Source organism: Corvus moneduloides, chromosome 2 (genome assembly GCF_009650955.1).
Source record: "Corvus moneduloides isolate bCorMon1 chromosome 2, bCorMon1.pri, whole genome shotgun sequence".
Classification (NCBI taxonomy): Eukaryota; Metazoa; Chordata; class Aves; order Passeriformes; family Corvidae; genus Corvus; species Corvus moneduloides.
In genome coordinates this window covers 81,767,746-81,795,029 of record NC_045477.1, presented here as the reverse complement: position 1 = coordinate 81,795,029, position 27,284 = coordinate 81,767,746, and the positions used below count along the sequence as shown (strand labels likewise).

The 27,284-nt window shown below is 38.8% G+C and overlaps 1 protein-coding gene across 2 annotated transcripts in view; it reads left to right on the top strand.

The window, feature by feature from the left end:
- The first annotated feature begins 6,125 nt into the window (after positions 1-6,125).
- Positions 6,126-27,284, top strand: part of STK24 (serine/threonine kinase 24) — a 54,922-nt gene continuing 33,763 nt past the window's right edge. Inside the window, exons 1-2 of one of the 2 annotated variants that reach the window (XM_032100085.1) lie at positions 6,126-6,474; positions 19,884-20,114. In XM_032100085.1, the coding sequence (XP_031955976.1) occupies positions 6,433-6,474; positions 19,884-20,114 (273 nt within the window). In that variant the 5' untranslated portion in view covers positions 6,126-6,432. Of the gene's footprint in view, positions 6,475-6,896; positions 6,948-19,883; positions 20,115-27,284 lie in introns of those variants that run through there. The other variant, XM_032100086.1, reaches the window with a different exon arrangement.

The following is a 27,284-nucleotide window of genomic DNA, read 5'->3' as shown; positions in this document are numbered from 1 at the left end:
AGTGAGAAGAAGAAGGTCATTAATCTAAAACAAAGTGTCGTTTTAAGTGTCTATTGGATTAGAAAGTTATAAATTACGATGTAACCCTAAATCTTGTGACTAGTCGCCATTACTCGGAGATGTTGTAAAATCTCACGCCTCGACTGATGAGTTTGTTATTTTAAACAATAAATTCGTGTAGTTGCATAGTCCCATCCCTTAAAGTTATTTTCCTCCGACACGTGAAGCGCGGGAAACGGACACCTTCCCAAAATAACAAGCTCACTTTTTGAGGGTGTCTGATTTCTGGCTTTTCCTTTTTGGGTGTTAAATTTTGGGCCATGAAGGCTGCAGGCTGAGGGTCTCTGATTACCTAGCAAAAGAGGTTTAGTGTCAGCAAAGTTATTCCTCCACTGTTTCCTTCTGTATATGCTCTGTGAAGACTGACTGCTATGACTGCACAGCTCTGGGCTGAAACCACAGGTTGGAGCATTCATTCCTGCAAGCTGAGAAGGTGGCTTTTGTGGTATGACAGAGCTGGAGCCACCATCCCACTCCACAGAGGACACTCTGGATGGAGTTTCACCTCCTAGCTCATCTGAGCTAACTGTGGGCTACCAGTGAATGGGAGATGTTGGCCTCCCTCCCTTGCTCCCTCACACATGGTGTCCCTGCTGTGTGACACCCAGAGACACCGAGAGACACCCAGAGACACCCAGAGACATCCAGAGACTCCTGCTGCCGGAGGAGACTAATCCAGCAGGATGTGGATGCATTTCCCACGGGATCAGTGAACTGATCCAAATCACCAAGTGAGCATGTGATTGCTAATGCAAGGACTGGAGCCAGGGCTGGGAGAAAGGAAGAGTGGGATCAGCACTTTGGCAGTAGACTGCAGTCAAGTTGGATTAAACACAGCACAAAGCTGTACTCTAAAAAACTCATCACATCACAATGACTTTAATTTGGTAACAACACCCCAGAGTGATAATAGGTACTTGCAGGATATGTTTATTTATTCATTTATTTATTCAACAGATTTATTCATTTATTTATTCAACAGATGAATACAATACACTTCTGTCAACACAAGATTTTACAGGTAACATCTGGTATATAATGAAATTAATGATGAGTAAAATGGGATAATTCTTGAATTAAAATAGTGAAATAATGCAGTCAGTTGTAAGACCACTACTTATCAGTTATCAGTGAAATACAGTGCAATTTTTCTGCTGGGACAACTGTAGCCTGCAAGCAAACATTTCACATCTGTGATGATATGGACTGTCTAGGGTGAGTGTCTCAGCATGATTACAGGGTCATAGAATCACAGAATAGTTTGGGCTGGAATGGACCTTTAAAGATCGTCTAGTCCAACCCCTCTGCTGGAGACAGGGACATCTTCAAACAGACCAGGGTGCTCAGAGCCCCATCTGACCTTTAATGTTCAGAGAGATGTGGCATCCACCACCTCTCTAGCCAACCTGTTCCACTGTTTTATCACCCTCATTGTAAAAAACTTCTTCCTTCTGTCTAATCTAAATCGACTCTATTTTAGTTTAAAACCATTAAAGGTCACCCTTAATGGATCCATTTAGTCATTGCTAGTCTACTGTGTACACAGACATTAACCTGAGATAAGAACAGATGTCTCCATTATAAAATGTGAAATGTGAGAAGAAGATAGAGAAGGTATGTTTTTTTCCATTTGTATGTGTTTGGTTTGTGTGACAAGGGGGTAGGAGAAAGGCATATAAAAACCAAGATATAATGCAATTGATGCTCCTCAGGGGCAGAGGCATAGGACAGTAAAATCAGTCTCATGTTTCTTAATGAGCTCTAGGTCTCCATCTAATTTTAGTTGTCTGCCTGGAATACTAAAATACTTTCAGGCACTTATATTCTGCTCATTATTAATGAACAGCATATAACACTCAAGATGTTTCTTCCATTTCCTGCCTCATTCTGGCTTATCCATTATGTTTCTCAGTACTACAAGGAAGTGAATTTTCTTCTAGTGATGAGAATCTCAAAAACCTGCAGTTTTCTATGAATGATATGAATAACATCACTGCAGGAAGGGAAATATATAAAAACCAGCATGTTTTATACAAACATAGCAAAAAAAAGCTTTTTCTTTGGGGAACATAATTTAATAACCTATTTTTTTTCTCCCTTCAGCATTCACAAGACCTGAAGTAGAATGCCACTGTTTGAACTTCCAGCTCTACTTCTGTAATTGACAAAACCATTTTCTGGCAAGTGGCTTGTCAAACCAGAACATAAATGCACAGCCAAATCTAGTTGTGGAAGGCAAGCTGTGTGCTTTTGAAACTACACAAGCTTCCTCTGCTGGAAAAAATATACAGCTGCAGGGTTACCCATGGCATCTTGAGAGGAAGAAAGGCTCAATGACAAACTTTGTAGAAGGGATTAAACCTTTCCAACAGAAATTGAAAACTGAAATTTTAAATTTTTGGTTGAAACAGAGAAAACCCCAATGTTTTGTAGGTGTATCATTCCTGCATAGTTTGGATGTACACTGGAAACTAATCTTGTGGAGCATACACAACCAAAGGCAGGGAAAATATCAGTCCTGGACAACACAGGGATATTTTTTGTTATTTACAGGGAAATGTGCTTTTTAGCACTAAACTTTTTTTTTTTTTTTAATAAACTTGCATCCTACCCTTGTCTTGTTCCTTGGTTCATTCCTGGGAGAGTAAGTTGCTGTTTGAGCAGATCTCCCAGAAAGGAAGGACAAGGACTGCGCATTGATCTGAAAAGAGAAGCCATAGTCAGGATGACTCAGTGTGCAGAAATGAACATTAATTATACCTTTGGGGTTTCATTCACTGATTTAGCTACTTCATGTTTATAAAGTTTGCCCAGAAAGCTGCTTTTCTGTAGGGCCACATTAAGGATATTTACAGCACTCATATTCTGACATTCTTCTACTCTGCCGAAGGAGCACATTTTCAATGCTGAAACCCCATCTGCTGGCATGTCACTCAGCAGTCACTCACTCTGAGATTTTTCTTCAACTCCTTGGACTTTGTTTTAGTTTCTTCCTCATGATGATTGGCAATATGAGACTGTCAATTTTCTTTCCTAGGTCATTCATGGATATGCTGAGCAAGACTGTCCTGCTTCAGCCTACTGGTAACACCCCCCACTGTGAAATGTTTTTGTATTTTTCTTTCCTCTCTATCATCAGTTAGAGACCCATGTGAGGACCTCCCCTCTTGCCCCAGGAACACTTAAATTCTTAAAAGTCCATTTATGAAGAGCCTTATTAATGCTGCTGTGCATTGTGTGATACAGGCAAGTGTCACACCTTTACAACCATAAATTTTAAACCAGCTGGGTTTCTGGTGCACCTTTCATCTTAGAAATCATCTGGTCTTACATTATTAATTTGAGAAGTTTCAGTCTTTGTCAGTAAGGAGAACGTCTTTTCTTCACAGAAAGATTTATAAGCAGAAGTTCATAGTCATGACCTTTACAATTATGTAATTATATTTTTCTTTTGTAATTCCTTTCTTACTGAAAAAGGAGACTGAAATGTTATAATTTATGGCTTAAACATAACCAGCAAGGCAGAAAATCTCAGCATATTCAAAGTATCATGTTAAATTGAAAGCAAACCAGTTATTGAGAAGTTGGCACATAAAATAAATTGAATCTTTGCTGGGAACATCTGGCTTCAAAAAGATACATCAGGGAACTGTCTTAATGATAAGAACTGTTTATTTTTGAAGTGTCAGTCATTGAATTGGGATGGTTGGCCAGCATATCATGTAATCATTCTATTTTTATAAAGATTTCTGCAAGAGTACCCCTTCTTTGGACTAATAAAAATTTTTTTTTTTTTCTCAGAGAATATTTTAAAAATCCACAAAAGGTTGAGAAAAGGGGAAGAAAATTTGCAGGGCTTTTGTTATTTAGTCTGTGAGATAGTGTTGAAATTTAGATTGAAAGACTAGCATTTACCAAACGAACAGCAAACACACACATTCATTATTTTAAAATTACATTCAAAACTATTTGTTTAAAATTTCTACAAGTCCAGGGAGAAATCGGAATTGTATCAGAACATGAGCTACAGTATAAAATTTAGAAGCTGACAAGATATTAGACCTTCTAATACAATGTTCTGACTTCATGGTATGTGGTAGCTGGTTTATGACTTAAGAGTTTTGAATCTGCTCCTTTGTTTTCCTGCATTTGACAAGTAAATCTGCCCACAGAATTTATTCCACGGCTCAAATAATAATTTTTCAGGCACATATCTTGTTGAACATATAATGCAGAACTTCAAAACCTTAAGATTAAATAAATCCGTGACAGTATACAAGCAACAGAAAGACCTCACAGTGGCCCCAGGCCTGGAGCTTACATGGTGGAAGTCACTTCAGAGCAGCATGGGAACATTTTTGTGCTTATGTGCCTTGAGCTAGAGAATCTACAACCTAAACATAGAAAGGGAATTAACAAGGTAAACCAGAACCAACTCTAGCAAATCAAGTATATGTTCCATATGAAAATTATTTAAGTCCCAAAGAATATTCTCATGGACAGAAAATAACAGTTGTATACCTTTCGTAATACAAAAGAGAAAACTTGTGTACCTTTTTTATTTTGACTCCACACTGAACGTGCAACTGCAGAAAAGGTAAAGCAGCTGATAAAATCTGTATCATAATGACTATACAGAAAAGAGCAGAAATAAAACTGCATAGGCAATGGTAAAACTGACATTTTCTCAATGAGGCTTTTTAATATTATGTGATGTAGCAAAAGCTCAATGATATTCATGAGACAAAGGAAAAGGTTTGCTTGTAGCCCACTGACTTTCTCTGTAGCAAGCTAGAAAAACTTACTGCAAACAGTGTAGCAACCAAAGAGGTACTAAAACTGTTTTTTAAAGGAAGATTGCAAAAATGCTTCAGAAAACAATCTAAATATAAAGTTTTGATACTGATTCTGATAACTGTTATTTTGTTTTGGATTGAGGTAGAACTCAAATGAAAAGACTTTACACTTCTTTGAAAATTACATACCAGTAAACAGTAGTAACCTGTCCATATTTCCTGAAGCCAAACTCCACAGAATCTAAACTCCATGCCTGCATTAAGGAAACTATCAACTCCTTCCTGAACAACTAAAAAAATTAATCCAATAATTCAGTTTTCTATACAGTTTCTAGCCATCATCCTTTCCTGTTTCACTATACTCAAAGGCTGGTATATTTAGTTTATTTTCTCAGGTAAAAACCAATGTGTTTGTACGTGTGCACACTTACTTGCCTGCATAAGGCTATTGGCTAATTTTATTTGAATAATACTTTGAGGTAGAGACCTTGGGAACATTTATATGTCTACAAGTCTCAGGAAAACAAGACTGTGTAGCATTAACCCAGCTCACATGACACAACAAAGAATATCATAACTATAGGAAAAACTTCAGTGGAAGTTCCAATCACTTTTCAATAAGACCGTTTTATATTTTAAAGTGTTTCTTGCAGTTAAGAGATTTGTACAAACTCTAGTGAATTATCTAATGAAAAGCAATTTATGCTGCAGTGGATGCTCACCTCATTTTTAAAAACCACTTGAAAAGACAGCGAACCGCGCTGTCCTATGACTCCAGCCCCACCGGCTGACACGTTTCAATAGCTTTAACACTCATGAAGCTCCCTAGGTTTTGTGCGGGGTGGAAAAAGGAGAGAATCTTAGGGCATTCCATGGCACATGGAAAGTTGTGCGACTGAGCTGTTAAATTCCAGTTGTAACAGAGAATAGAACATTGTCGAGTTCTCAAGGGGTTTGCATGTATGCAGAGCTTCTGCTGCGTGGGAGAGACCTCAGTGCTGACCCACTCTGCTCCCGCTTAGGAACTACAGAAGCACGGTTGGCATTTTGGGTTGCGGCTTCTGCAGCTTCTGACAGGAAGCCAAGCGCCTCCTGACGCCACAGGCTGCAGCGCAGTGCCGGCGCTGCGGTGCCCTTCCCCGGGGCGAGGAGCGGCACCCGCACCCCCGGCGGGCCGCTCCTGACGCGCCCATGGCGGCGGGCGGGCGGCCGGCGCGGGCAGGTACCCGCGCAGGGGAGGCGGGGCCGCCGCTGCCGCTCCTCCCCCTCCTCCTTCGCCTCCTCCTCCCGCCTCAGGTTTGTCATCGTGTCGCCGGCACGGCCCGGAGGAGGAGGAGGAAGAGGAGGAGGGATGAGGAAGCCGCTGCCGCCTTTTCATCCGTGACGGCGGCCTGGAGAGCCTGGCCTTGGGACGGCCCCTTTCCCACCGCCGGCGCACAGGCGCTGCTCGCCCGGGGGAAGGGCCAGGAGGAGGACGGCCGTGCTGTGTGTGAGAGAGCGTGGAGATGAGCTCAGCTCTGTGCCCTGGAGCCGCCTGAGGAGAGCCGGCTCCCTCCCTGCCTCTCTCGCCGCCGCCATGGCTCACTCCCCCGTGCAGGCGGGGCTGCCGGGGATGCAGGTGAGGAGCTGCCCCCAGGGCAGGCCCGGACACGCACCTCGGGCGAGGGTGGGTGTAAAAGGGGGCTTTCCCGGGGCTCGGGGGTCAGGGCTCGGGGATCAGGCGCCTCTTGGCCCTGGCTCGGCCGCGGGAGCAGGGGAGCGGGATGGAGACGAAACGTGCTGTCAGCGCTTGGCGTGGTGCCCAGCGAGCTCCGTCGGCCCGGTGGATCCCTGCCTGCCCCTGCCTCCCTCCGTCCCTGTCCTCGGTAGCCGCTGGGTCGCTGCAGGCGTGCGGAGCGGAGCGTGGTGTGTGGCCCCCTCCCCCGGCCGGGAGTTCTCGGTGTTTTAATTCCTGAAGCGAACCGCGGCTCAGTGGGCGATTTTTGAGGTGGATAGGGGAAGCATACGTAAAACCAGTCCGTAAAAGCAGGGCCTGGAAATGTTGACCTTCAGCGCATGCTGCAGTGCCCATATCTGTGGTGCTGCTCTGAGGTGGGTGCTCGGGGATCGTGTTTGGCTCCTGTGTTTGATTCCGAGAGTTCGTCAGCTGCTGTTTATACGGTGGAATTTTCTGGTTCTGTGTCTTAACTGTATTTTTGAAATAACTAATGCGTTTTTGTACTGCCTGAGCTGGCTTTCCCCCCTCCTCACCGCCTCGTTTTTCTTGGTTTAAATGGAAACTGCTGCCAGGAAAACATTAAGGTCATTGGTATCTGTGTGTTGTTATTCTAATGTTTCCCACATCTGATTGGAAACTTTCTTGCCCTAATCTCCGAAGGAACAACCTATGAATGACCTGTAAGAGTTTCCCTTAATTTGTCTCCTGGATTGAAAGCATTTGTGCATAATTTGGTTTAAGTGTTGGTTTACCATGGTTGGTTTTATTGTGAGTCAAGATTCTAAGTCATGAATCTCTTTTCTTCCGAAAATCTGAGGATTTGAATTGAAAATGTTACATGCATGACATGAATTATATGCTCATACATAGTATGAGCCTTGTAGCCTAACTAGGCCCACACTCTGAGCTGATTAATTTATTGCTCTGTAGGTCCTTCTGTTGAGAGTTCAAGTTCACCTTCCAAATATGAGCAGTTTGCTGATCGCCAGAGACAGAGAAATAAGGGTTTCTTGATTGACTATGGCTATTATTTGGGCTTTTTATTTATTTATTTATTTTTTATTCCTTTGAGACATATTAGAACTGAGGCAACTATCTACTTTGAAACACAATCTGTAACACTTTAGAATTAAAAAGTCAGATTTGTAGTTGCTTGTGAGAGAATGAAGATTATTCCATCATTATGCATGTACTGCTGATGTGTGTCACTGCATGATCTAAGGACCTGTGCTTTTTATTGACTTATTATTTAGTTTGTAGTACTGTTAGCTGTACTAAATGGGTGGATCTTCAGGGTTCTTGTTAGTCCATGTAATTTGGGACTTTGCTTCAAATCTTTTTGTTCAGGATGGTGTTATTTTTCTCATGATTTTTATTCTATTATTATGAGAGTTGCTGAAGTGTGAACTTTAATAGTCTAAAAAAATCCCCCTGAACACCAAACTAAAGACCTGCTGAGAGGTAGAGGCATAAAGTCTGCGAGCAATGTGAATGCTGCTCGCTAATTTTTGGTGCCCAGTTCAAGATGTCTATATCCATTTCCATTCTGTCAGAATATACAGCAGTTTTATGGTGGTCTGTTTTCAGTACATGATTCTCTTTGATTTTATTTCCAAGTAAATGTTCAAAGAGTAAAGTACATGCAATGTGTGACATCTGCTTCAATAAGAAAAAGGTTTGGGACTTTTTCGTTGTGTAGAAGAGAGGAATAGAGCTTAGTTCTCTGAGTTATAATTAAATTGCCCAAATCACGGGACTATGTCTTCTTTTTCTGTAGTGTGATCCCTCCTCCCCACCTACCAGCTTCTGCCACAAATGGTGGAAGCAGTGTCAGTGACAAGTTATGCAGCTTTCTCTGACATTCTTTGCTGTACTTACACAAGAGAGCACCCAGTGTGCTTGTGTGAGCAGAGTAACTTCTTGACCCCAAAAAATGGCTTGGAGGGACATCACTTTATTAATGCTGTTTGGCATGAGCACGGGTAGTGTAAATAGAGCAGAGGAATGAAAGATTAATCTATTTCTCCCTGAACAAGATGTCTGATCGATGTTTGAAGAGTGATGCATAAAAAGTGAGTGGGTAGAGAGTGAGCCAAAGGAATGAAAAACTGTGGAGGAAATGTAGGATGGTGCTGGAAGGTTGTCAAAACCTGAGATTTGCTGTCTGCTGCAAAGTGGGCATGTTGTAACCTGAATAAAAACAGAGTTGGGTTTTGACCTAAATTTCTGTGTGTGCAGTTTAAGTTTGGACTCAAAAGTTTTTGCTGTTGTTGTTTTAAGGGCTTTGTATAGATATGAGTTTGGGTGTGCAGTGTGAAGCCGCATCATTACTAAACTGAGAATGTGTTGTCTTGCTTGTTCATGCCTTATGGAAGTGGCCTGAGGAGAGTGTGTGTTTGCCTGTAAATGTGTGAGATTCCTGCAAGGCTGGCTCCGAGTAAGTGTATATGACCTTGATTTTCAGACTGGCCTGCATTTCAAGGCTGTGGTGAGCTTCTGTAGCTTCTTTATGGAAGCTGTATTTTAAATAATCAAGTACTATGTTAATAAATTTATGGTAATAAATTCCTGTGGTGCTTTTAAAATTCCATCATCTTTAAGACAAGCCTATTCTGTATGATAAAACCCTTTTTTATCTTCTTCCCTTTCAGTTTTTCTGTAGCAATAACAGTGTTTATGCAGTAAGTTATTTTTATTCATTCTTCATTGTATTTTCAGTACACGAGCTACAGGTTCTTAATGTAAATAAGCATTGACATTCAAGCTGTTTTGCTTCAAGAAATGCTAAAAGTTTAACTAAATTTAAGTGGGAACTTGACGAATTAACAGAAAAGAAAGGTTTTTAAGTATAAAGGCACCTTTTCTGGCTCAGAAAGTGTCTAAAGTGTCAGTTTGCTGGAGACTGGAAGGGTGTTTTGGGAAATACTGCTGTTTACTTTTCTATTTTTGCACTGTTCCCAAGATGTTCACTTTTGACTGTTGTAGGAGAAGTGTCCTGGCCTAGAGGATCCTTTGTTCTGATCCAGCATGGCTGTTCTTTCATAGTTACACACTATAGGTGTTACTGTCTTCCTTATTGTAACTCCTTCTCCTTTTATAAGAAACTGTTTTAACGACTTCCTGTGTGAGCTCTGTGTTTGGTAATTGCAAAATACTGTGTTGCTAAATCAAAGGCACTGTGGAAAGGCTGCTTAGCTTCTACTGCTTTCCATTTGCAGCTTCTGTGTAGGAGACCCAGTTTGTTTTTTGTTTTTTTTTGTTTGAGAGTTTGTGCTCACTGTTACTGTTTACATTATAGTTTGACAAAAGCTTTGCAGTAACTTACAGCACTTAAATATTGGACAGATCCTTGAACTGTTATGATCTTGGCTAATGAGTTTTAAAATATCCTGAATACAGATGTCATGGTTCTGTGACATATTACAAGCTCAGCCCTTGGGTGGCAGGACAGAAGTTTTAATTGGTGAAAATGAAGTGGGCATCTTCTCACTCTGTAGTCGAAGGCTGTGTCAGGGCTATGTAATAGATGTAAGGAGCTGTTTGAGAGGAGTCAGGAAAACCTATTTCCATTGTGTGGCCTTCCAGAAAAGGTAAATAGATACTGCTTATGGCGACTGTGTCTTTCAGGTATCCTCACAGACCAGTCAGACTTGTCCTGCCTTGTGGCAAGTTTCATGTACCAGTTTCATGTTTGAGTAAGGTACCCTCTTAGCCAGCTGTCATCTTTGTTCCCCAGAGAGACAAAAGGCTACTGATGCAGCGAACACATTTAAATATCGGGCCTTGTGTTATGAGTGGTGTACAAGGCTCTGATGTCAGCTTTTACACAGTGGCATCTTTTGTGTTTCTGAACTAGAAGATGGAAGTATGTATCTTGGCTGCATTTTCAAAATTTGCTTAAATTCTTCTCATGCTCCTTTTCTTGGGGGGTGGAGTGGGAAGGAGAATAGAGGATGCACCAAACACTAACTAATAAAGTTAACCAGGCATCTAATATAAATCAATAATAATATAAAATACTGCATCCGTCTGATAATAATTTGGTGCCTGCTATACAAAAGGATGTGGACAGCTGGAGAGGGTCAAGAGAAGGGCCACAGAGATGACTGGAGAACTGGAAAGCCTGTCATGTGGAGCTGAGAGAGCTGGATGTGTTTAGCCTTGAGAAAGGAAGGCCTAGGGGAGACCTTATCACCATGTTCCAGTATTTGAAAGGTTTCTACAGAGAAGATGGAGACTGCCTTTTTACTAGGAATCACGTGGAAAGATGAGGAGTAAGAGGTATATGTTACCCCTGGGGAGGGTTCTGATTGGACACAAGAGGAAAATTTTTTCCCAAATAGGACAATCATCCATTGGAATAATCTTCTTGGGGAAATGGTGGATTCCCTGCTGCTGGACTCTTTTAAGACTTCCCTGGACAGGGTGCTGGGCCATCTTGTCTAGACTGTGCTTTTGCTGGGAAAGGTTGGACCAGATTTTCCTTGAGATCCCTTCCAACCTGGTATCCTATGATTCTGTGATTGAATTTGATCTGGTTATTGCTTTTGTGATGATACACCTGCCTGCATTTGTGGAGTACTATTTAATTCAGCAGTGTTCTGTGTGCCTAAAAGTAATAATTTGTGTGGATGCAGGTATATAATCAGAACTGGTTTTACTTGTAAACTCTTTGTTGATCTGGGTAAGTTTCCATGTGTAGGTATGCACCTGACAATTAATAACAAATACAATACATAGGAAGAATCTCTTCAGTGTACTGGATTTGAGATGTAGAGGGACAAATTTTTTAAGACAATATTTAGTTTTATGAGAAGGCAACATGAGATAATAAAATTATATTACATTAGAAAGATTTTAATCTTGGGTTTCCTAACCCATCAGTAAAATTATCTCCATTTCTCAGCAGAGAAAAATGTTTGTCTGTTTGTTTGTTTTAATGGTAGACTTCAGCTTCCATATTTAAATTTTTTTTATACACAGAAGCTTGACTGTGAATGTAGCAACTTCTTTCTGCCAAAATTGCTAACTCCCTTAAGCTGATGTGTTTGGGTTATATGCCAAACTGAGTCTTGAGCTATGATCAGTGCAAGGTGATGTTGGCATTCACAAGTTAGTTGATATCAGTAAAATCTGTTTGTTTTTCCCAAGCTTGCTTTAAGCTTTAGTATATTACTTGAAACCAGACTTCTGGCTACGTTCAGGAAGTTCCAAAACTCAGATAAGTGTAGTTTATTTTTGAAGAGATGTATTGAATAGATGCTCTTTTTTTTTAGTGAAATGGCTTTCATAAACCAAAAAATACTTTATTTATTGGAAGTATTTGTGCATGGTGTTGTTCCCTCTTAGTGGACAAGAATGGTATTAGAGTAATAAATGTTTAGGTTGCACAAACATCAGAGTGTGCTGATTGTATGTTAGTACAGAACTGAGAGCCTTCTGCAGTGTAACTTGATTAAAAGTGAGGCTTGGACCAGGAGAATTTATTGTATTCTTAGTTGCTCTGCTTGGCAGCTTCTTGAGACAGACATCTGGGTTTTCTGTCAGATAACAATGGGTGCAAGGAGAGTCTCCCCTCAAATTATGGAATTGCTGTAGAACCTAAAATTCGCTCTTTTCCTTCTTTTTCTCAAGTAGTGTTAATGCAATGTAACTTTCTAATTGCCCCAATTAGCACTATTTATTCAGCCATTTGTCATAATGATGGGATTTTCCACAAAGAGCTACTTTATTTTTCTTTTTATCGGTAGCTTAGCTAATTAAGAGTGATTTTTACAGCATTTAGCCTTTTAGCAAGTGTAAACAAGTGAGAGACATTTTTCTAAAACTCTTTTTGGGACATTTTTCCTTAGCTGTCTTTCTCTTGGTGTCTAAAATACATCTTGTGTTTCACTGCCATAATGTACCTACTGCTGATACTTGTGTGTTGTTTTCATTGTGTGCTCAAGGCATGGAGAGATTTTTAATTGCAGTAATTCACCGTTTAGAAGTGTAGTGGATGAAAGGGGGGGAAGTCAGTTACATGTTATGAAAGTTTTTAGTGATGTTGCACTAAAAATTGAGAAACTTCAGAAACTCAGAATAAATTCCAATTAAATATGCTTTCTGGAAGCAGGCTGTGGTTAGGTAACTATTCATTTTGGTGTTAAACTGGTAGGGTTGTACACTAAGCAGCTTTCTGAATAAAAAATATCAGAAAATTTCAGACTGATTTGTGCAGGGGACATTGCACCCAGAAAATGGTATTGGTTAATTAGAAATCTGGAAGCATGCTTTGTATATTTGTGTTACCGAGGAAGAATTGAATACATTGTATTCTGAATCTAAGATAAGTGCATCTTGCATGAAAATAAGTGGAAAGAGGGTTATACAAGGGATGAGGAATACTTTTATGGTAGGCTAACTTTAGGCAACTTTTTTATTCCTGCTGGAAATGTGCTTAAACCCTGTTTCAATCTAGGTAGAAATCAGAACAAGAGAGTTGAACTGTGTGACAAATATGGGTATTAGTAGGCCACAGTGATTCATGCTATATGTTTTTACCTGCAGTGTTTGAGATGCAATGTTTACAGCTTTATTTTTTGCTTCCTCTCTCTTCTGTTTCAACCCACTGAAGTTTCACAGCAGGATTTATGGCAGTTGTTCCTTTTTCTCAATAGTTAAAGTATTGCTATTGCTAATTCTCTGCATTTTTGGTATATTTTATTTCTCCCAGAAGAAAGCAATTTCCTTATGGTAGCATGTGTCTGAATTGAATAATTATAGTATGGGAGATGGCAAATTAGAAATATGGAATGTGTATGAAGAAAAAAAGAAAACAATTACTTCTTATAATTGACAAATTCTACACCTATTTATTATAGATGAATGCTTTCATTCTAGTCTTTGTACTTCTCATTCAATGTTTTGCTGATTAGTCTTCTTAAAATGAAATAAAAATCAGTTGTTGCTGTTCATGATAATTATAACATAGCTATGGTACTTTGTCTCATTTTACTTTATTATTGATAGATAAGACTGAGAGATGGTTCAAATTTGGTTCCAGTTTTAAGGCTTCTTAAAAATGTATTTTTTTTATCCTTGTTTATATAAAAATCCCAGACTTTAAATCCCATTTAAATTTGTCTTTTTGGGTTAATTAGCTGCTCTTTGAAAGTATAGGTAGGGATTGATACAATTGAACAATTTATAATCTGCCTGCTGCCTCTGTTCTATTTCAATTTCACACCAGCTGCAGGAAATAATTTTGTGTTGTATCAGTTGTTCATATGTGGTATATATATATTGCTGACACAAAAACTTGTGAGCTTCTGAGAAAGCTGAAATGCTGAAAAGCAAACTTTGAGGCTTCTCCTTCCTGGAGGTAGTTTTTTCCCTGATACAAAACCATCTTATATGGGTGTTTTGGGGAGTTGGTGGTTGCTTTTTTTTTTTTTTGTTTGTTTCTGGCTGTGGGTTTGTTTATTCCCTGCCCCCTGCTTTGGTAGCCCAGGTTTGTGGGAGGGCTGCATGATTTGAGTTTGTGCAATTTACCCAAATTTATGTATCTCTGCTACTGCCTGCCTCCACTACAGCACAAACTGTGCTGCTAGTTTTGTGGGGATCAGAGTAAAAAGGGGAACTGCTTAATACCGTGTTGAGATGAAGACACTTTCAATGGTTTTTTGAAAGATTGCAAGTGGTGCTATGGGGAAACCTTTGCAGTGCCTTCTTGAAATAGGGAGCTGTGTGAAGAATGACATCAACTGTGCCTGCTGTTCACTTTGATTGGCTTTAGGCTCGAAGTTCTCTGGGTACGTGGGAAAATTTCCTGTGTGAACTTCTCTGGCAGATTTCTGTTCTCTGATCTAACCAAAGAAAAAATTTAAAATATAGAAATTGTGTGCAGCAATGGTGTCTCATTTCTGAAGAAATTGTTTTTGAGCAGTAAATTTAGCAGCAAAACTTAACTCTTGGTGTGATAGGAAGTGTATCACAGAATAGCTGAGATTGTAAGGGACCTATGGAGCACATCTAGTCCACCTCCTGCTCAAAGTAGAGTCATCAGATTGCTTAGGACCACATCCAGCCTAGTTTTTTAATACCTCAAAGGATCCACAACCTGCCTGGACAGACCTAGTGTAGTGCTGGATTATCCTCACATTAAGGAAGGTTGGGGTTTTACCTTTGTAGTTGTTTTGGTGGTTATTTTTTGTATGTTTGTTTGTTTGTTTCTTCTTTTCCTCTTTTTTTTTTTTTTTTTTGGAAGTTTAGATGAAGTTTCCTATACTCAGTTTCTGGCCATTGCATCTTGTCCTTCTTCTGGACACCACTGAGAAGAGTCTGGCCCTGTGTTCTTTACTCCTTTCCATCAGGTATTCACACACAATAAGATTTCCAAGCCCTCAGGCTTCTCTTTTCCAGGCTAAGCAATCCCCAGAAATCTTTGAACCTCTTCAGATTATCATATTTTGGGCTCAGTCTTGGTAGGGAATGAGAATTGGACTGACAAATTGGAAATTGATTTGGTGAAATTAAACATATACAAAATGAGGTGTTAAAAGATTGTCTATTTCAAATGAGCTGCACAGAGAAATCACAGATCTGCAAGTAAAAAAGAACTTGAATTATGGAGATGCTTTATAATTCTTGTAAGTTAAAGAGACATTTTTTAATGCTTTTCTACAATAGCTGGAATAACTCTTCATAAAAAGAGGTTAGAAATAAGAACTGGAGTGAGACATGGAAATAAACATAAAGCTGTATCTTTGCTCAGAATGGTTATGGGTAAAGTTGGATCTAACTAGTTTGAATTTCAGTAATGTTTTCTGTTGAGCTTTGAGGGACAATTAGTGTGGATGAGAATTGGAGATTCATAAAAATAAATATGTTGCTAGACATGTGTAATCCTGGCTGTGAGGAGGGTACTGCAGAGGTGGTGTCAGAGTGGGTGATACTGCTAGTTTCTCCAGGACTGTTCTCATCAGTTGGTGACTGAAAAGTGACCTTTGCATAGAAAAAGGCAATGCATGCTGATTAAAATGGCTGATGGTACAAAATTTAAAGGCACCCGTTACACTTGAGAGGCCAGTGCTGAAGAACTATGCAACCCTGGGAACTGGAATTACTGAACAAAACAACATAAAGTGCAGCTTGTCTTAAGTATGAGTATTACAAAGAACCTTTGCAAGAGTCTGGGAGCTCATTAGTTGGAAATGCAGAGCATTAGGAAGAGGTGATTTGGTTTAGTTGGTTGCAGCTGAGTTTGAGCCATGAGGCCAAATTGAACAAATAGGATCTGAGAATGTATTGGACTATTTTTATTCTGTTGAAGTGGGCAACAGTGTTGTTAGGTACTAAAAAGAGTTAATTTTAAATGGAGTGGTTTTTTTTGGCTGATTAAGGTCAAAAGTAATGAATCCAATGTGGAACAAGTACAGAGAGATTACTCAAATTATTGGATGAATGGTGGCTTTGCTTATGGTGAAAAGGACTTTGTTCTGCATGGCTAAACAAGCTGGACACTAGACAAGATGGCAGTTTGTGTTCAAAAGTGTGAAAAACTATTTGAAATAAAAAGCAAAGTAACTCAAGTGTCTGTGGAAACTGAAAGTTCTGGAATCATCCAATCTGAATGCTCCATAATTTGTTTTTGATTTGTTGCACTGTGTATTCTGTGACAAGCTTTGAAAAAAATGTTGTAGTGGTGGACATCTAGTTCTTTGTCAAGGTGATTAGCTTTACCCATTTGCAGCAGATATTGATGTTCTAATCTGTGGTTTCTAGCAATATTTGAAGTGCTAATTTGATGCTTACATGAAGGCTCTTTTATCAGTTCCCATTATTTTGAGTAGAAATAAGCTCTATGCTTAGTGAAAGCTTGCAAAGAATAGAGTTGGCGAAACCATAGTGAAAGTATCAGTGGAAGTCATTTTCCTCTAGGTAGTTGTGTAGAGAGAATATTTATAAAGCTATTTGTTTATTTTGTCTCTGTTGGAAGTATTTACAAAAACAAGCAAAAACAAATTTGGAAAATCCTTTCCAGATGTGATCTTGGAAAAATGGGTGGGAATTGACCACTCCCGTACTTTCAGATTTAAGCAGTTCATTTATGTATCTGGAGGCCTGACATCTGTATTTTTGAAAGACAGCAGGTCATTAAAAGAGACCAACTCTTAGTTTTTGCAAAAACACAGGTTGCCAGTAGTTTAAGGCTCTCACTTCAAACACCTGGTGTTCTGAGAAGAAAATTGAGACCTTCTTGCAGAGCAAGAGTGTGTTTTTTGAGTGTTCGGGCAAGAGTGTTCGGGTTTTTTGAAACAACTGCTACCTACTGTTGTTCAGAACAAAATTCAGGAATGGCAAGTGTTACGTTTTGGAACAAATGAATGAATTTACAAAAGTTGTGAACTGGTAAGGAAAGGTTGGTTTGTTTGTTTGTTTGACAATTAGTCATTTCACAAGAAACTTATGAAATAATATTGATAATTATTTTAATCCCATTAAGTCCTGTTATTATTGAAAAATTAGCATTTCAAAATGTCTGCTAAATTTTGATTATAAAAAATCAAACAGGAACAGTTGTTCCCTTCTTCTTGGGTCTTCCAGGAATAGTTATCTTCCTCGCTTTTCTGTAATTACTAATTCTCTTTTACAGTTGTCTTATAAAACTGCCAGCCTAACACCAGAATCCCAAGAGCTTGACACTGTAAAAAAGAAACTGTGAGGTTCCTGAAAGTCTATGAAGACTGTGGTGTTGTGAAACAAGGGGATCTAATATATGCTAGTAATAGATGGTTAAGGGGAAGAGGGAAAATAGGGGGTGTATACGTACAGCCAGCAGAACTTGAAGAGCTGCTGGCAGGTAGCTCTTGCATTTTCTCCACATGAACAACTGCAGTGCACTGCAACTTTGAGCAGTGCTGGCTTTTTAGTCTCAGGAGGTGAAACATGGAATTTTTTAGGCAGCTGTGACTGGAATTGGTTTGTGGCTTACCCAGATGCCTTTGTAATGATGTAATGCTCAGATTCCTGTGGCAGGTGAATGGAACTTGAAGGCTTGTGTGGATGGATTAGGCGTGCACAGCTCTCTACGGCACATTATCTCAAATTCCAACACAGGATATATGAAAGTGTAGACAGATAATTGTTTTCCACAAGGGAAAATATCTGATGCAGGTGTTAAGGTTATTTTTATTCATGAAGAGTTCTCAGAGAAGACTGGTTTGAATGTTGACAACAGAGCATTCTGTGAAGCATGAGAAGAACCAGTAAGCACAATTTGTTTTGTAGTTTTGTGATCTCTTAGAAATTATGTCCCTGGAGGTGTTGGTAAGGGTTATTCTGTAGCTAAGGGTTGACTGTCAGAAAACATGAAGTGCCTTGGTCTGGTTTCCAAGTGGGAGATATATTAGCATGTTACGTATGTAATATTTACTAGTGTGTAAGAGTATGTTGTTCTCATTACATTGAAATTAAAGGAGGAACAAGCTGATTTTCATGGAAAGGATTTGGATCTTTTGCTCTGTTACCTTAATGGCAAAAGGGTTATAAAACCCCATGCCCTTCTATTTGTTTCCTGAAACTGACTTTGGATAAAAGGATGGATCAGTAAGATGTAAAGCAGGGGGCACTTCTTGGGGCTGGTGAAGTCTTGCAGTAAGTACGCTTAGAGTGTTTTTGCTTTAGGCTGATCTCACCAGTGATGTGTTCCTGGAATGATTATCTGAAAGCCGTGATGTCTTATAGCTGTCTTCAAAGTACTAAAAGTAGTAGTGTACTCCCAATTTGTGCCAGATGATAAAATGCTCTGAGAACCGAGTGGGTTTATCTTTAGGTTTGGTCAGTTCCAGCTACCTGGTCCTCAAAACACCTATTTCAGTGTGAAATTGAGATACCTCCAGAAAAACTGTGTTCTAGGCTATCTTCCTCTTGCAGCTGCATGGGCTAATTATGTAAACTTTGAGATGTGAGAGCAGAAGTAGACAGAAGTATAGGTGGGAGGTGGTTTATAAGCTAAATTTACTTGTTACAGAAAATGTTGTTTCAGTGCTTGCCAGTGGTAGCCTAGAAATTCTCATTCCCCTCTTCATGCTACTACAAAGTTGGGCTAAGTAAAAAGTGTGGTTTTATGCTTATTTAGGCATTACTGAGTTCTTCTTGTATGAGCCTTTTTCTATATCAACAATGTATTTTCACTTAGCTAGCATGAGTGTCATCCTTTTAAAAACACAAACATGTCTTTTAAAGTATTACTTTTATTTCTTAAGGAGAAGATTCTAAGTAATCCTATCCTATTTTTCTTCATTTCATGACTATTCCCTCTATTTATGACTTTTCCAGTTTAATCATAGAATAGTTTGGATTGAAAGGAACCTTTAAAGGTCATATAGTCCAGCCCCACTATAGTTGCAATGTATGTATTTTTTATTGCCTAGTGAGGGTCCGTGCTGTTAGATTAAGAAGGTACAAGATGCTGTGGAACTTACCATCTGTGCACTGAAAGTGAGAAGTCTGAGCAGCAGTAGTGAGCTGAATACTTGACAGTGGAAAAAAACCAAGTGTGGCAGTGTGGTCCACCTCAGTCTTATTTGCATGTTTAGGTGAGGACTTGTGGCTTTTATGTGACTGCTCAAATCAAGAAAGCTGGGAACAGGATGTTTTTTAGGACTGAATGACTTTACACAACTGAGAGAAGAAGAAAAAGATAAATAAATCCTGATTGAGAAAACCTTGGCATCACGGAGAAGGAGGAAGCTTGGCTGTTCGTGCAGGTGATCCTTAGCAGGAGAAAATTGAAGAGGATTGTTTGTCACATCAAACAGTAGGAAATAGTATTCTGTGCCCTGAAGAAGGTGAATGAAATCCTTAGGAGGATGAGATATGTGAAAAATACAAAAGAGAAGGATTCTGGGATGTGGGAGGGAACCAATTTCAAGAGGAAAGGTTAGACAAAAGGCTTACTTTTATTGGTAGAGGTGTTTGATCTATTTGCTTTTAATAAAAACCGAATCTGTGTAACAATCTTTCATTCTGGATACTCTTTCTTGGCAAAGAAAAAGAAATTGAGATATCAGCATTTTCTGTTGCCAGATAGGTTTATGTTACGCTGTATATAAAGAACAAATTTAACCCTGTCCATGTGTCAGGGTTTTATCCTATCGGTGTGTGCATATAAGGGATGTAGAAAGAATGTGATAATTATGGAGGTAGAAAAAGGTAGCTAGATAAATAGGAATATGTGGAATTTGAAATGTTTGTTGCCTTTAAAAACAGTGCATTTTGTTTTAGTGTTTCAAATACTGAATGACTTTTCTCTTTATTTTTAACAGACTCTGAAGGCAGATCCAGAAGAGCTGTTTACAAAACTGGAGAGAATTGGTAAGGGGTCTTTTGGTGAAGTTTTTAAAGGAATTGACAATCGGACTCAGAAAGTTGTTGCTATAAAAATTATTGACCTAGAAGAAGCAGAAGATGAAATAGAAGACATCCAACAAGAAATCACAGTGTTGAGTCAGTGTGACAGTCCATATGTAACTAAATATTATGGATCCTATTTAAAGGTAAGATACTCACAGATGGTGGCGATTTAATTTTATAAGTAATTATTTTCCAGGCTATCCAGTTGTGCCTGTTTTTTTGGTGAGGTTTGTCAGACCTCAGTTGAAGAAAAATGTATTTCTGTCCTTTCAGTTCTAAAGAAAGAATGAGTTACTGTATTTTGTGAAGTATGTGACAGAACTTCATAGGAAAAAAATGCATGTCTTTTTCTGTTTCTGTACAAAAAACCCCTTAAATAACATGAGTTTGTTGAGCTCTAATATGTTTATATTCTCTTAATATTAGGTTATTTAAATTCAGAAAATTCAACCTAAGTCTACATTTGAATTATCAAAACATTAAAAGCAATGTAGCATCAGCTGTTTTGTAAAGCTTGAAATTTTTCGTCAGGGTTTGATTCCTGATCATTCTAAGCTATTACGTTATCCTTCTGAGGGGACTGAACCTAGCCTTGATCTGAGTGATTTAAAAATTAAAATCTGAAAGTAAATTTTTTTGCACATTAGAGATAAGTAAAGCTAATGATGGAAGGCGTTTCTGTTAACTGTCTTGTGAATCTGTTTGCCTTTCCTCCCACTGCTATATTATTATTGTTGGGATTCAGTTTTAAGTGTGCCAGAAATCTTGCTCTTTTGTTTTGTTTTGCTTTTTTTGTTATTGGTTTTAATTGAATGGATGTAATGCTTTATGACATCTTGAAGGTAGTGGAAATACCTGAAAGCGTTTGGTATTACTTTATTCCTTTGGGCAGACTTTGTTCCCATCTCAATAGCTCTTTCTTTTACGACAGTGAGATGAGAATCTAGATAAGAGTTTGTCATCTTGGCAGGATTTGAAGTTAGAAGTAGGCATAAACACTTTAATTCAGTCTGCTTTTGCTTTTGTGGAAGTGCTCTATTTCTCAGAAAAGACATGAAGGTTCTAAAAGAGGCACCCTGCTTTATCTCTGTATTTCTGAGATTGCCAGTTAGTTTTCAAAGAGAAAAGGACTTTTTCTGGATCCAGGAGATAGATGCATTACTCAAGTGAGGGACAGTTTTTCTTTTCTTCCTTGTGCTCTGAACCAGTTTGCTTGGATATCTTATCAGTGAAGGGCTTTGTTAGTGATTTTTTAGACCTGATAACTTATTACCAGAACAGGACTTAGATGTTACGTATAGGTGTGATCTCAGAAGTATCAGAAGGCACTTAATGAGCACAGTAAATTGGATGAATTTTTCCTCATGGCTACTACTACTTTTGAAATTACACGGTCAAGGATTGATAGTTAAATGAATATGGCGACTCCAGCACTGTGCCTTCCTGGTCTGTCTGCTCTAAACAGTTGTAGCCCTTCCCTGTGACATTCCAGTTGTGTGAGCTGTCCCATCATGTCTTGGTAATCACAGTGAGATCAAAGCCTTGTGGCTGCACACAGATCTCAAGTTCCTGCTGCTTGTTCCCTATTCTGCCTTCATTGGTGTGCCGGCACTTCATGGAGGTGTTTGAGTGTATCTATGTCCCAGTAGGGGTGCAGGGAAATGTCACAGTCCTCTCCTCTTCTCCCACTTTTCCTAGTTCAAAGCTCACTTTACAAGGTTGGCCATTCTGTTGGCAAAGGCTTGTGTGACCTGTTTCATGAGGTGAGTTCCATCTCTTCCAATCAGCACAGTCCCAAACCAAAACCTTGTTGCCAACACCAGTGATGCAGCTGGTTGTTTACTTTGTAAATCCATCTACTTCTCCTTTTGTCATTGACCCAAACTGGAATAATCAAGGAGAAGACTACCTGGGCCTCCAGACCCTTGTCCATCATCTCCAGAGCTCTGAAATTGAATGTGATGGTTTCTAGTTACCCTTGGTGTCATTTGTACCCACATGAGAAACCAGCAAGGGGTATTAGCTCTTACAAGATAAGAAATAGAATATAAGAAAAAGTCTGATGGGAAAACCTCTTATTAATTTTAAAAATGTGTAATAACAATGGGGCTGAAAAAGAAAATCCAGTGTTCAAATTTGAACTACGTGAATGTCAATGTTTTTTGAAGGTGTTATGGCAGTGGTTGCTTTTCCTGATGGAGGATGAGAGGAGATTGTAGGGCTCTGAGCCCTGAATGAGTTTGGCTGGGTCGAAGTGCCAATAGGGATATTTATGCTTACTGTTGTGAGGGGGACCCTCTGATACCTTCCACATGCCTTTTTCTGTTCAGTGTAGTAGCCTGTGAGTTTTTCAACTTGTGTCAGCTTTCTATGATACTGCACCAACAGTGGCTGTGTATGACTGAGTTACTTTTGCCATGAAGTACATCTCTTTCTACAGTTAGTAGAACGTGCAACTACTCATGTACTCATGGCTTCAGTTCTTTGTGAATGTGTGTTGTTTGTAAGACACTTGGTACTACAGAACTTTTGGTCTTCAAAACGAAAAGCTCATTTCTTTATGCTGTTAAAAATTAATGTGTGGTGGTTATTAGGTGATGCTGAAATGGTAGAATCTTTGCAAAGGCAACATTTTGCAGTTCTGTTTGCTTTCTAAAATAAGAGTCAGGTCTTGTTATCAGAGATGTGTCATCACATATATACACACACACAAAAGGGACTATATTAATATTTCAATGAATTGGTTCATATTCTTGGCTAGAAATCTAAGTTTATTTGCTGCAGGTATCTGTTGTATTTGGAATCCAGGACTGCTATATGTAGTTCTAAGGGTCTGACTGTCTTTTAACTCTAACAGTGTAGATAATCCGTCACTGAGTACGTTTAACACATTAATTTTTCCATGTGTTGAGTGATCAAGAGACATGATTTCTTTTGTGATTGGACAGTTTAGCACTAATTACAAGAAAGATAGTAATGTCTTCTCAGAGAACAAACTTCTTTGAAGTAAGCGAGTGGAAAACAATAAGATCTCAGTTTATATTGCCAACCGTTTCACCATTTATTATCCTGTGGTCTGTGCAGCCTCATGCATGTTGACCATGTGTCTGGCGGATGTTGGATAGAAAGAGGTACTGTTTATAGGGAACTCTTAATTTGATTTTCTGTTAATTATTTTTGGCGGACAGATCGATGTTGTCTTTGGAATTGCTATCCTTTCTCTGGTAGGCAGAATGTTTTGGGCTTGAGTTTTTTAATATTTGGGTTCTTTTAAAATAAATTGGATCACCTGTTTCTGAGAAATCTTTATATTGTTCTTCATTCTGTGTTATTCCACACCTTCTTCCATTAAGCTATGTGATTTTACGTGCCAGTGTGTCCAGGAACCTGTTGCTTGAAATTTTAGAAGGCTTATATAATACCGCTGTGCTTGTCTGAGGCCTCATGCTGTCTTGAGTTGATGTGAGAAGAGCTTGTCAAGCTCTTCTTGTCTACTGCATGATATACATGGTAGGACAGCTTGAAATAACTATTGCAATTTAATGAGTTAATGAAAGTTACTTTGTTCTAGTAATTTACTTTTTAAAAACATTGTTTAATTTCTAGGTTCTATCTAGAATAGTGTGATATAGCCAAAAGCCTTGTTAAATTTCCTTACTCTACAATTCTCTGTATATACTAATTGAATACTTTGGAAATGTGTTTTCTTTATAGCAAATTCTTCTTTCATATCCAGAGACTAAGCCATATCTGTTCATATGAAATATTACTGCTTTAGCACAGTGAGTCTTAAATAAGAAGCAGCTTATTGCTCCCATAAAGCAAGTCTTGCATTCCCTCTAGACTTTGTTCCGTGTGTCTGTTGCTGGAGGTTTGTGTGCAGTTGCTGTGGTCAGAGTTCATGCAAACAGAGCAAAAGCAATAGTGAAGTGGTATCAGTTTAGGTTGTCATTCTGAATATAAGTTTATTTGTGGTACATCTTTCTGTCAGAAATCAAGATGTATTTATATAAAACAGAAATGCCCTTTTCTGAAGGCATTGTATTTTTAAATACGAAGTCTTAATGTTCCCATTCTATTGGGAAAAAAGGTCTTCTGTCTGCTGTAGAATATAAGAAGTAACTGCAATGTTGCTCTTAAAGCAAATTGCAGTGTCATGGTTTACATGGGTGCATTTATCTACAGGGATTGCCATTCCTTATCTGCCATGGTGTGTTAAAAATGTGTAGCAATGTTGCTTGCTGTCTTCCAGATGAAAGGTTTATCTGTTCCTTTATGATCTGATTAAATGCTCCAAGGATAGAAGAATTGTAGTTCTTTTTAGATCCTTATAGAATTAATTCATGAAACTTCTCTGGGTCTATTTACTTCTTTAGACTTTAGGTTAACAGCATCCACATTCTTCCTTGTAATGGATTAGGGATTCATTTGTTTTTGTTAATTTTTAGAAAATTTCTTAGAAATTTGGCTGAAATTTGCTATCTCTTCTGAGTTTTGCTGTGCTTTAAATAGGAAGTATTGCTATGCTACTTATTCTAAAAGTTTTGCAGTCTAGAAGCTTGTCAGCTCTGCCTTTTGCATCTTACTCTGCTTTACCAATTTTTCAAGAGCTTAGTTAGATTTGGTTGTGTGGTTGTTTCTCCTGTCCTTGTTGTTTGACATCTGTTTTATTTTCAAGATTCACATGCCTCTCTGATAATGTTTCTTCAGTTTTGTTAATAACTTTTAGTATTGCTTTATTATAACTTAATAATGTTTTTATATTTCTTGATCTTGTCTTATTATTTAGAAATATATGAGCAAATTAATTTGTGTTTATATTTAAAACACTGAAGATTAAAGACCCTTGACTTTTTTGTATATATGTATATGTACCTTACTCTCAAAGCTTAGGTTAATAAATGTATATGGTGAAAAGCTGAGATTGATGTATTTATATGTATGTGTATGTTGAAAATTCTTTCATTTCCTTGTCTTAGACTTCTATACATATGTATGTAATGGCAGAGCAAATAATTTATAAGTAGTTTCATCGTTCATTGTAACTAGGTGCAAGTGATACCAAACTGGTATTGAACTAGTCTTGCAGTATGTCTTTTAAAAATATTACTGTATTGTAAAAAATATACTGTCTCTAAGCTTGCGTTTCTTCATCCTTCAAATATATTTTTCTAGCACACTTTGGAGCTTCAGGGAATACCCTCTTTTGAACTGTTTAAATTTATTGACCCAAGAAGAATAAGACTCAAAGTATATTTCCCCCTTTATTTCACATAGACAGCTTCCCATTTTATAAATGTATTTTAAGAATTTTTAAAAAAAAAAATTATAGGAAGCAGTGATAGAAGGTTCATAAAGGATAGCTGCCAATAATTTTAAATTTAGGCTTTGTTACATAAAACCCGTATGGGTTTTTATTTTATATCTAGGATATAATATACCTACTGCTGAAAGTCAAGCTGGTGTTTCTATAGACAGCAAGAAAACAGAAAATAGCTTCTGGTTAACTTTTATGAGTGATGGAGTCTACCCTAATAAAAAAAAAGTGCTTTTATGAAGTTTAATTAACTGAACTTTGTAGTACAAAGAGTTCTGGCAAATAAACTCCAGCAAGAAAAAAAATTATTTATGAAAAATGGTGATTCTGAAATTAATCTGTGGTTTTATTTTTGGTAATCAGATGAATGTGAGGTTGGTAAGCAGTGCTGTGGCTGAGCCAAAGCAAGTGTTGTATTGGTTAAGGCTTTGGTATACACAGGATCAATGATACTCTTCTTGGAATAACGTGGCCAGTTCACAGTGGGCTGGAAAACTGCAATGCAGCCAGTAAAGAACTTCTCAGGAACAGTTCAAGGTTTGGAAAGCCTGTATTCTGGAGGATGACTGAAGTTCAGGCTAGGTTTTGTTTTTTTTAGAGAAGGTTGGAAGTGATTCAGTGTGTATATAGCAAAGGCTTTCTGTGTTTAAGTGCTGATGGTTTAGTGCTTTCTAATCAGTTACGCCAAAATATGACAAGATGTATTTGCTGAATGGTGAGGATAAGCAAATTTCATCTGATAATCTCATGTGCTGTTATAAAGGGAAGACAGCTTAAATATTGGAACAGCTTGTATGAGGTGGGTTTTATGCCAGTAGCAGGTTTTGGAGGGTTTTTAGATCAGTATTTGCTGAATTTAAAGAAGCTTGAGCTCGAATGCTTTAGGAGACTCATGAACTTTAATGTGGATGTGTTGAATATTCTAGCTAATGTAACTTTGAATTTGAGTGTTTATGTGGGACTTTAAACTTACTGAAGTTGATGTTCTTTTGCTTTACAGGTTTAACTGGTTTACTTTAACATTTATGAGCATCTCTGAACTGATGTGACCTTAAATGTGTGCTGTGGGTCAGTCAGAAGTTAATGGACTTGGTGCGTTCTGTTGTCATTTGATGTAACAGACAGCCTGTAACAGGTTTCTTCATGCTTATCCGGGTGGGAGAGTGGGACTGAGATCTTTCCTGCTTAACTTTAAGACTATAGAATCCACTTCAACAGGGGCTGCTGCCTCAGCACAGGGAGAAGTGAAACATGTGAGTAGTTTCCTGATGATCCATCGTTGTGCTTTGTGCCCAGCCCCACAGCAGCAGCTAGTGCCCTTGCAAACTACAGTCCCTGAACTTTGGATGGGCATTAGAACCAGAGTCATAAAATTGTTAAACTTGGAGAAGACCTTTCAAGATGAGGCCCAGCCATCAACTTAGCACCACAACTGCCATGTTCACCATTAAATCATGTCTTCATGTTTTCTGAACACTTTCGGGGGCGGTGACTACTGCTTTCCTGGGTACTCTCTTCCAGTGCTTTACAATCCTTTCTGTGAAGAAATTTTTTCTAGTATCTCATCTAAACTGCTGCCTGGTGCAACTCAAGGCCATTTCCTCTCATCCTGTCACGTGTTACCTGGGAGAAGAGACCGACTCCCACCTCACTGCAGCCTCCTTTCAGGTGGTTGTAGAGAGCAATAAGGTCTTCCTTGAGCCTCCTTTTCTCCAGGCTAAACACTCCCAGCTCCCGCAGATGATCCTCATGAAACTTGTGCTCCAGACCCCTTCCCTAGCTCCAGTGTCCTTCTCTGGACTCATTTAGGCAGGATTAAATGAAAAAAAACTGTAACTATCTTCCTTTTTGCCTGGTATAATTGCAGCCATGTTGTCATCATTGCATTTTGTGAGGGGTTGAGGTGGTGGAGTGCCTTCTTCGTTCTCTAGACCAAAGCTAGAAGGAATTGTCTTCACTTGTAGGAATTCCTGCAGATGGAATGAGAGGAAGGCTG